The 10753-nt window shown below is 62.9% G+C and overlaps 1 protein-coding gene across 1 annotated transcript in view; it reads left to right on the forward strand.

Annotated features, from left to right (window-relative positions):
* Positions 1-10753, forward strand: part of CELSR1 (cadherin EGF LAG seven-pass G-type receptor 1) — a 155836-nt gene that overhangs the window by 136832 nt on the left and 8251 nt on the right. The window contains exons 23-32 of the mRNA XM_037847325.1: positions 3812-3986; positions 5930-6042; positions 6319-6398; positions 7037-7163; positions 7842-7967; positions 8401-8495; positions 8827-8930; positions 9190-9357; positions 9837-10070; positions 10199-10460. Coding sequence (XP_037703253.1) covers positions 3812-3986; positions 5930-6042; positions 6319-6398; positions 7037-7163; positions 7842-7967; positions 8401-8495; positions 8827-8930; positions 9190-9357; positions 9837-10070; positions 10199-10460 — 1484 coding nt within the window. The remainder of the gene's footprint in view (positions 1-3811; positions 3987-5929; positions 6043-6318; positions 6399-7036; positions 7164-7841; positions 7968-8400; positions 8496-8826; positions 8931-9189; positions 9358-9836; positions 10071-10198; positions 10461-10753) is intronic.

A 10753-nucleotide genomic window follows, 5' to 3' on the forward strand; every position in this document is an offset into this window, starting at 1 on the left:
GGGCCCGGGTGAGTCGGGACCTGTCTGTGCCCAAGGAGTCCACCTGGGAGGCCGGGTCTGCACGTCAGAGACACGACCCTGCCGGGGTGGAGGGCACGTGAGGGGCCGAGACCAGAGGTCAGGGGAGGCTGGGACAGTCTCTTCCCAGGTGTGGGGCTGGAGCGGGGGCCCAGAGCCGGGGTCAGGGCGGCAAGAGCCCAGAGAGCAGCTGGACGGCGAAGGCAGGGGGTGCTGGGGGTGACGGGGGCTCCGGGAGGGGCCCGAGTGGGTGAGGGCATCGCTGATGGATGGAGGCACCGGCCAAGTGGCACAGCCTGAGTGAAGTGAGACTCACCCACTGGGGGTCTGAGCAAGGGGCACCTGCCACTGTGGAGACAGAAAGGGTGCCTGGGAAGGGGCGGGCCTGGGAAAGGCAGTGGAACAAAAAGACAAGGGTGGTGGTCTCCGGCTGGCCGGGCAGGCCACTGTGCCCTTCCTCCCCATTTCTGGCAGCCGCTGGGACCTCCCAGGACCCTCCTGCAGAGGCCAAACCCCACCTCGTGGGGCGAGGCGGATGAGCAGGTTCCGTGGATGAACCTGGTGGCTTCCAGCCATGACATCCAAGTGCCAGCCCAGCCCCTGGAGGACAGACCCCCGAGCGTTTGTCAGGCCAGGGTACAGCCTCCTTGTGGCCTCCGGGTGCTCCCCGAGGCCAGGGCGCTGGGCCGAGTGGGTATGGAGTGAGGGGCTCCTCCCTCAGTGCCCACCAGCTGGCCCTTGCTCACCACGGGCCTCCCCTGTGTCCTCCAGCCACATGCCCTGAGCGTGCCGGATCCTCCCGGTGCTGCAGCCGGTGAAGACTGTTGGAAGCTGCACGGCTCATCCCAGAATCTTCAAGTGTGCTGGGGGTGGTTTCAGCAGGGCACAGCAGAGCAGCTGGGGTGCCGCTCCTCGCAGCCGAGTGCCACGTGGGAGGGTGGAGTTGCCCCTGGGCATCACCAGCGCAACTCAGCCACGCACTGGGGCGTGATCCCTGGGGCCTGGCGTCTGGCCTGGTTCTGATGGGTTTTCTGTAAGTGCACAATCACATCTCTGGGCGAGGTTTTCTATCCCCCAATCACTGGCAGGCTGGAGTGATTTATACACAGGATGCCGAGTGCACAAGTCTGGGCACGTACCACCCGGTTCAGTGGAAACAGGCGTGTTCCTAGCACTGCTTTTTTTTTCCCAGAAGGTGATTTGGGGGCTCCCTTTGCACGTTATTTAAGGAAACGAGCCAGCATCCCTTCCCGCTGTCCTGCCCTCACCTGGGCCAGCCACGCTCTGCACGCGGGTACCTGGGTGTGTGTTGGATGTGGGCTGCCTCCAGCCCCTCGCAGCCACGTGCTCTGTGGGCCCCCATTGCCCGGGTGTGCCCGGCGTTCTCCATCGTGACAGAAGGTTCCATCCTCTCTTCTGCCCTGATGCCTGCTGTGGGGTTCGCACTTCCAGAAAATACCTGGCCATCAGCATCGATGTCTGCAAAGCACTGTGCCTTGTACACCACCCGCAAGCTGGCACGCTGTCCTGCTGCATGGCTCATCTCGCTCCCCATGGGGCAGGGGGCATGGGGCCCGGTGCCCAAGCAAACTGGCATCCAGCATGGGGCCAGGCGGGGTCTCTCTCCTCAGACCCTTTTCATGTCTGTTGGGGTTGGGGGTCTGTTCCAGTTTGCTGATGCTGCTGTTTTGCAAAACATCAGAGATGGATCGGCTTTTATAAAGGGGGTTTATTCGGTTACACAGTTACAGTCTTAAGGCCATAAAGTGTCCAAGGTAACACATCAGCAATCGGGTACCTTCACTGGAGGATGGTCAATGGTGTCCGGAAAACCTCTGTTAGCTGGGAAGGCATGTGGCTGGCATCTCCTTGTTCCCAGGTTGTGTTTCAAAATGTTCTCCAAAATGTCAGTGTCAGCTTTCAACAGCCGTCTTCAAAATGTCTCACTAAGCTGCAGCTCTGCGTTCCTTCTGTTTGTGAGCTCTTATAGGGCTCCAGTAAACTAATCAAGATCCATGCTGAATGGGCAGGGCCACACCTCCATGGAAATAATCTAATCAAAGGTATTACCCACAGTTGGGTGGGTCACATCTCCATGGAAACAGACTAATCCAAAGATTCCAACCTAATCAACACTAATACATTGGCTTCTGTGCTGGTTTGGATGTATTATGTCCCCCCAAACGCCATGTTCTTTGATACAGTCTTGTGGGGGCAGACATTAGTGTTGATTAGGTTGGAATCTATTGATCGAGTGTTTCCACTGTGATTCCATCAACTATGGGTGAGACCTTTGATTGTATAATTTCCATGGAGGTGTTACCCCACCGATTCAGGGTGGGTCTGATTGGATCTCTGGAGTCCTATAAAAGTGTTCACAGACAGAAGGAGGTGCTGAAGCCAAGAGAGACACTTTGAAGAACGCACAGAAGCTGAGAGAGGAGCTGGAACACAACCTAGGATCAGCAGGCACCAGCCACGTGCCTTCCCAGCTAACAGATTTTCCAGATGCCATTGGCCATCCTGTGGTGAAGATTTACTTGTATTGATGCCTTCATTTGGACATTTTCATGGCCTTCAGACTGGACCTTTCTAACCAATAAACCCCCTTTTTAAAAGCCAATCCATTTCTGGTATTTTGCATAGTGGCAGATTTAGCAAACCGGAAGAGCCCCCACAAAATTGCATTAAAGAACTTGGCATTTTGGGGGACATAATACATACAAACCAGCACAGGGGCTCTTTCATGGAGACACTGAGACCCCCTGGGAGGCTGGACTGACAGGACAGGGCTGAGGACTGGACAGAACATGGCAGGGGGCGCCCCAGCTCCCAGCCCCGGGTCCCAGCAGGGGCTGCCCAGGTGGGTAACACCCGTCCCTGTCAGCCTTCGAGCCCTGGCCTGGGCAGCTCCTTCCAGAAGGACCCTCCCACAGTTGCCTTTCTCTCGTTCTTGCACCGCGTTTTGTGTCCGATGACTGATCAAGAGCAGCCGTGGGGACAGGTGGGCGGACTCGGGGCACGCTGTCCCCCGGCCGCTCTGGGGAAGCCCATGTTCTTTCCTGCGCTCTCAGGCCACGGGCCAGCCCAGCCCCACCCTGTCAGGGAGGAAAAGCAGAGCACGTGGTTTTGTCCCTGTTCTTTGCTGGGAAGTACACGGCTGTGTTAAACTAGCGCAGTTGGTGATCAGTTTTTATCATCCGACAGAAGGGTCCTGAAGTCAGGAGCTCCTTCCTGCCCCTGGCCTCACCCTCCTGTCCTGGAGACCATGGGGTTTGGCCCGGTGGGCACAGCCCGAGGTCACTTTCTGGGGGCCTGAACATGCCCACTGCCACGATGTTTATTTAAATGTTTAAAAATCAAATGCAAACATGTAAAAATGGGGAAACATCATAAGAAGCTCCAGACTTCCAGCATGTCTTGAAAACGCTAGATGCTCTGTCCACCCCCTGCCCCAGGCTCCCCTCACTCAGGGCCGTGGTCCCACCTGAGGAGGGGTCCCTTGGGGATCCCCAGTTGCCCCCTGCTTTAGCCCCTGTTCACGCTGGGCTCCAAGACCCTGTGAAGTTTGGGGCTCGGCCACTCCTGGGTGAATCAGATCGAAAAGCAGCTGGCTTGCCTTTCCTCCTTCAGCCACAACAGACCCTCAGGCTGAAGGCAGCTGAGCTCGGCCCACGCCCCCTGGCCCCGCAGCCCCTCTGAACCATGTCCTGTCCCCGGCCCCACGCCCGCTGGCCTCTCCCCATGAGCTGCTGGCCGCCTCTCCCGCTGAGCCGCGTCCCCTCTGCCGCAGTTCCTGTGCACGGTCATCGCCATTGCCCTGCACTACGTCTACCTGAGCGCCTTCGCCTGGGCCTTCGTGGAGAGCCTGCACGTCCACCGCATGCTGACAGAGGTGCGCAACATCGACTCGGGCCCCATGAGGTTCTACTACGTCGTGGGCTGGGGCCTCCCGGCCGTCATCACAGGTGAGGGACACGGCGGCCTGGGCTGGTCCCACCATGTTGACAGGAACCCACGCCTCAGCGGAGCCGACTGCCCAGCAGGGGTCATCTCTCGGGGGTGTGCAGCTCCAATCCCTAATCGGTCCAATGCGGAGGAGGTCCCTGAAGCACCCTCTGTCCCTGCCTGGGAGACACTCTCTCCTATCAGGCTGAGCTCCTTGAGAGACGGGCCCAGGATCTATTTCTGGCACTTAACAGTGTCTTTCCCCTGGATGAATGAATGAGGGGCTGGGTGGGTGGGTGGATGGAAACGTTGGTAGATGATAGGATGGATGGATGGATGGATGGATAATTGGATGGATGAAAGGATTGATGGGTAATTCGATGGATGGATAATTGGATAGATAATTGGATGCATGGATGGGTGAATGGATGAGAAGATAGATGGGTCCATATGCTGGTTGGATGGATGGATGGATGGATGGATGGCCTTGGGGAGGTGCCACTTCCCAGGTCAGATAAAGTTAGGGAGGGGACATGGTTCCAGGCACATTCCAAGGTTTAAACCCCGAGGACAGTGAAGAGGGCTTGTGAACCCCACGCAGCTGTTCAGGTCTCCAGACATTGGGTCTCCAGACATTGGAGGGAGGGGCCTGAGCAGGCCGGGGCCAGAGTTGCATCTGCCCCTGGGAATGGAAGTGTGGGGGGCAGGAGGGGTATGTGGGTGCATTTGGGGTGAGTTGGAACTGACCTGGAGAGTGCCCAGGTCTCGGCGGGCACCCGCAGTGGGACAGACTCCAACCTGAGCACCCCACAGACTCGCTGGAGCCCCTCAAGGCTGGGATGAACCAAATTCGTTTCGTAAATGTGTGTCGGCTCCGGGTCGGCCATACTTGGGCATGGAGAATACACTTTGCTCTGCGTGGGGGCAGCAGGAGTGAGGGGAGAAGGGAATGGGGAGCAGGCTGGAGACGGGGCATCGGTGACGGGAAGAGGGGGCCCAGAGGAGGGAGGTGGCATCTGTCTGTGGCGTCGAGACGCTCTTACTCCGAGGGGCTGATGCCCCTGTGCTCTCATGGCGAAAGCCTCCTCTGGGCAGAGGACATGCCTGGAAATGCCACTGCCTCTTGAGAGGACTCTGGAATCTCAGTTCTGATATTTCACATTCTAACTTGCTATAAAAATTTTTTTTAACACTGAAGTCACGAAAGAATGTGAAAGGTTCTGGGGAGTCACCAGCCGACAGGATGGTGCCAGCTGGTGGCAGCTCACAGGCCGGCTCTGATCCACACCCGCTCCACTCCCACCCCCCCGAACTGGGCCCGGCGCCCCCGTGTCCCTCTCCTGCCCGTTGGTCATCCCCACGTGCTTGTCCACTCATGCTTGTGGGGCGGGACTGGGCCTCAGGAGATGACCTCACAGGCCCATCCTGGGGGCTCATCTGGGCACCCCACAGACAGGCCTGGACATCCCCTGTAGGTGGTCCCCTGGGAGCCCCAAGCTACCCACACACATGACCCCTCAGCCCCAAGCCCCCACACGCCCCTCGGGAGTCCTCAGCACCCTACATGTGCCCCCCTGGAGTCCCGAGCCCCCCATACTCATACCCTGGGAGTCCCGAGTTCCCCACATGCACCTCCCTGGAGTCCTGAGCCCCCCACACATGCTTCTGAGCTCCCCCCTCCACGTGCCCCCCGGGAGCCCCAAGCTCTGCCCATCCTGGCGCCGTCCCCAGGTGTGGGCTTGGCTCCCCCGTCTCCCTCAGGGGACTGGTGGGTCCTGGGATTTGGGGACCCCGTGTAGTTCCCGGCCTCCTTGGTGTCCTGGCCATTTCCTGTGGGCCCCTTGCCCGTCCCCCTCAGGGTGGCACTGGTCCCCAAGCCCGGGGCACTTGGGGGTCCTGTCCTGCACCAGCGGCTGCCACCCGGATGTGGGGCCCTCACACGTCCTGCTCCCCATGTGACCAGGACTCGCGGTGGGCCTGGACCCCCAGGGCTACGGGAACCCTGACTTCTGCTGGCTGTCCCTTCGCGACACCTTGATCTGGAGCCTTGCGGGGCCTGTCGGGACGGTCATCATTGTGAGTACGGGGTGCCACCCCTCAAAATGGGCTCCAAAGCCAGTGGCTGGTCCCTGGCCTCAAGCCACCTGGAATTGCGAGTGCCCTGTCCCCTGACGGCCGGGGGTACCTGGGCAGCCGGGGGGAGGGCCACGGCCTGGCCCCAGATGGCCCCTCGCAGACCCCGGGGGAACCTCCCGGAGACGGGGCCGCACCCAGAGCGTGTGGCTTCGAGGCCCCGGGACGGTCCGGCTGCATCGGGCACCTGACTTTGTTCTACTCTGCTTTGTTTTTCAGGTCAATACCGTTATTTTTATCCTGTCTGCAAAGGTTTCCTGCCAAAGAAAACACCACTATTATGAAAGAAAGCGGGTTGTGTGAGTGGGTGCTGACCCTGACGCTGTCCGTGACTGGGGGGCAGGGGTCTGACGCGGGGTCCATGGGATTTGGTGGTCAGCTGAAGAGGGGGTGGTCGGGGTCCTCGGATTGGCCCCAGGCCTCTGTCCTCGTCCCCGGGGTGGGGAATCTTACACGAGGTCGGGAGTAGGGCAGGACTGGGGCTCAGTCCCCCGACCATGGCGTGTGGGGAGACCCGCGGCAGAGAGCAGGAGGCCCTGCCTGGGTCACGCGGCTGCTGAGGGCAGAGCTGGACCGAGCCCAGGCGTGCGCCCGCCTCCCCCAGCAGTCGGGAGGTGCAGTGGCCCAGCGCGGCCGACGTTGCTCACGATTTTTTGGTTATCTGCCCATGGACAGACCGCCCGCCCCCGCCCCCGCCCCACTAAGGTCCACTCTGACCGTCCGTCTGTCTCGCGCCCTCCGCAAGCCTGGCACGTGTGAGATGCTTAGAGAGTTTGGCGGTCGAAGGCAGGAGGGAGGGAGGTGGGCAGGAGAGAGGAGGACAGATGGAAGGATGGGGCAGGACGAATCGGGGGGCGGACTGTGGGGACGGCGGGGGCTCAGGCGGGAGGGGAGAGGGTGGGAGAGGCAGGTGGGCTGAGGCCGCCCGCCCCCCCAGGGCCCTGCTGAGGACCTCCTTCCTGCTGCTGCTGCTGGTGGGTGCCACCTGGCTGCTGGGGCTGCTGGCCGTCAACAGCGACACGCTGGCCTTCCACTACCTCTTCGCTGTCCTCAGCTGCCTGCAGGTGGGCCAAGAGGTGCCGCCCCTCCCCAAAGCGCCCCAGTGTCGAGGGGCCAAGGGGGTTCCAGGGGATGTCGGCCCAGGGTCCCCGACTGTCCTCGCCCCCCCTCAGCCCAGGTCCGGGGCAGCCACATGTGCGTGGGTGACACTGAGGCCTCGGTGCACACGGGCCCGCCAACCCCCACCCCAAAGGAAGCCCTCCTAGCCGCGCCTTCCCAGGCTCGCTCACCCCTTGTCCACCATCTGCGAGGGTGTGTCCCCTCAACAAGCTGTTGCCAGGCCGGTGGCAGTTCCTCTCGTGCCCCTGGGCTGAGGGTTGTTCGTGGGCGATTCACCCCCAAGGGCTTTGCAGTAAGTTGACTTAGGACATAATGTTGAGACCCTGATGGCCCCCAGGGCTGGGATCCCAGCAGCCGGTGGCCAGGAACGGGCTGCCCCGCCCAGGGACCCACACTCAGGCAGCAGAAGCCCCTCAGGGAGACCCAGCATGGGCTGGGGGCCGGGTGACTTTGCACTCACAGGGTGCCACGCGTGGCTGGGACCAGGCCCCGGGTGTCCTCGGGCTCTTGGGCCGTGCCCGGGGTTGGTGGGGGGCAGGTGCCCAGCAGGCAGCGAGCGGCCCGGCTCTGGTGCAGCGCATCGCCCGGGGCCGTGCCCAGCGCCAACCCCTCCGCTCCCGCAGGGCCTCTCCGTCCTCTTGTTCCACTGCGTGCTGAACCGGGACGTCCGGAAGCATCTGAAGGGGGTGCTGGCTGGGAAGAAGCTGCACCCAGACGACTCGGCCACCACAAGGGCCACGCTGCTGACGGTAGGGGCTACGGGGACCCCCGCAGGGCTGGGGCAGGCCCAGGCCCATGGTCAGAGCGTCAGATCCAGCTCACGCGGCCTCTGAGTCCCCTGACAAAGGGCATCACCAAGCCATGGGTGGGCTGCAGCACCAGTCCCTCAGAACGGGCCAGGGAAAATGAGCAGAACGGCCAGGCGGGGTTCGTGGTCATCACACTCACTTCTCGAGGTCTTGGGAAGGCTGGGGCCACTGGGGGGTGAGACCCCTTGAACCAGGAGCTGGGCTCCCAGGCAGTGAGGCCACCCTCTCATCCCACAGGGGCCTGGGCGGCCATCCCCTCGGGCTCCTCCAGCAGTCAGGGCACTAGCATTGTGGGGGTTATGGGGAGACCAGCCGCCTTCTGCATGGCCGCTTGGCTCCGCCGGTGACCGGCCTGCCTCCCCCCTCCCCCCAGCGCTCCCTCAACTGCAACAACACGTACAACGAGGAACCTGACTTGTACCGCACGGGCTTGGGCGAGTCCACCGCCTCGCTGGACAGCACCGAGAGGTCAGGCTGCGCCCACCCCTCCTGTCTGGGCTCCTGGGGCAGACACGGGCCCCACGGCCCCTCCGCAGCCTGGGGGAGGCCCTAAGCCATACGTCCTACTGTCTGCGCTGTGCGTCCTTCCCTACGAGCTGGGCAGTGGTGTGGGGTTGGGGGGGTATCTCTGTTCTGTCTCTGCTGTTGTTAATCAGAACAATGATGCAATGCAGAGAATCTTCTAGACCCACGTCTTGCTGCTCTGGCATGTGCAGAAGGTGCTTGGCAAATTTCGGATGCCTGTATGCATCTGTGCCTCTGAGTGGGAAGACTGAGCACCCACCCCCGTTCTCTCCAGGGACGAAGGGGCCCAGAAGCTCGGCCTGCCCTCTGGGCCGGCGCGGGACGGCCACGGGGAGCTGGATGCGTCCTTCGCGCGCAGGAGCTCCGAGAAGGCCCGCGGTAGGGCGCTGCCTGGCGGGAGGCCGCCTTGGGGGGGTGTGCACAGCGGCCGCAGGCGTGAGCTTCCTGCTCAGCAGCGCATGTTTCTCCCACACCCCCGTGGCCTCTGGCGAACACCCCCCTTGGGGAAGGGTCAGTGGTGGCTGCCCACCTGGGGGGTCACACGGAGAGTCAACAGGGTCCCAGTGACCCCAAAGGCCCCTGGCATGGTCGCCCCCAACCAGCCTGAGCCTCCTTGTCCCCCACACGCACCTCACAGGCCACGACTCAGATTCGGACAGCGAGCTGTCGCTGGATGAGCAGAGCAGCTCCTACGCATCTTCACGCTCGTCAGACAGCGAGGACGATGGGACGGCAGCCAAGGACAAGTGGGACCCAGCCTCGGCTCAGGCCCACGCCCGCGGCCCCGTCCACAGCACCCCCAAAGGTGAGCGGGCACACAGGCCCGGTGGGCTGTGGACACGGGTGGCAGAGCAGGCCTCAGCTTGGCCGCTGGGATCTGGTCCCTGAGGGGGGTGTTTCCCACCTCCCAGGACGCACCCGCAGAGTTGCTGCCACATGATGGGAGGCTCTGGCCCCACAGGGGTGTCCCCCACCCCCGAGTGCTGCGGGGGCTTTCCAGGGACGGGGCCTGGGCCTGTATGTGGGTCATCCTTGTGACAACTAGGGTGTGTGGGGTGAGCTGACCCCGCCTGGGATGAAGTGGGCGCTGGTGCATGTTGGGGCTTGCAGGCCTCCGTTTCCCCACCTGTGAGGTGCAGCTCGGCCGGGCCAGCGGGTCTGGGCGTTGAGGTTGGGGCCGGGCAGGAGCCACACTGCAGCCGAGGGAAGACCTGGAACTTCTTGGGGGGCTGAGCGTTCTGGGGTTCAGACTTCCTGTTGGTGAGGGACTCTCCTGTGCTTCAGTGGACACTGGGGCCAACCACATTGGGTCCAGCTGGCCAGACGGGAGCTTGGCTGGCAGTGACCACGAGGGGCCCGGCGAGAAGCCCCGGCTGAAGGTGGAGACCAGAGTCAGCGTGGAGCTGCACCAGGAGGGCCAGGGCAGCCACCACGGCGACTGCAACGCCGACCGCGAGGGCCAAGGCCGAGCTCCGCCTGTGGCCGTGCCCAGCAGCCAGCCCCCGGAGCAGAGGAAAGGTGACAGCCGGGCCACTGGGGTGGGAGCCAAGGAGGGAGGGACAGTGGCTGGAGCTGCCCCCATCAGCTGGGTCAGCAGGGGCGGCCCCATCCGACCGTCCCCATTGCCTGCTAACCCCCCCCCACAGGGATCCTGAAGAACAGGGTGGTCTACCCGCCGCCGCTGACCGAGAAGGGCCTGAGGAGCCGGCTGCGGGAGAAGCTGGCAGACCGCGAGCAGAGCCCTGGCTCCTCGCGGACGTCCTCCCTGGGCTCTGGAGACGGGGCCCGCGCCCCCATGGACTGTGGCATCACTGTCAAGAACCCACCACGGGAACCGGGGTGTGCGCCCCTCAATGGGGTGGCCATGAGTGTGCGGACGGGGAGCGCCCACGATGGCTCTGACTCTGAGTGAGTGTGGTCAGCGGGCGACAGGGCCGTGGCAGTTCCCCTGGGGTCCCGGCCCAAGGAGAGGGGCTGGAGTCCGCGTCTCCCGGGACCCCCAAGCATACAGGGGAGCCCAGGCCAAGGGGATGAGCAGGTGCAGCACAGGGGAGGGGCCTCAGCTTGGGAAGAGTCACGCGGAGGTGGACAGACCCCATCCTCAGGGCTGTGGATTCACACCTGGTGAGGGCTGGACAGCCAAACCTCCCAAGTCGTGTCCGGCCTGAAATGCCGGGACTCCCGCCCATGCCATGCCTCGC

The sequence above is a fragment of the Choloepus didactylus genome, chromosome 8 (genome assembly GCF_015220235.1).
Source record: "Choloepus didactylus isolate mChoDid1 chromosome 8, mChoDid1.pri, whole genome shotgun sequence".
In the NCBI taxonomy this organism is placed as follows: Eukaryota; Metazoa; Chordata; class Mammalia; order Pilosa; family Megalonychidae; genus Choloepus; species Choloepus didactylus.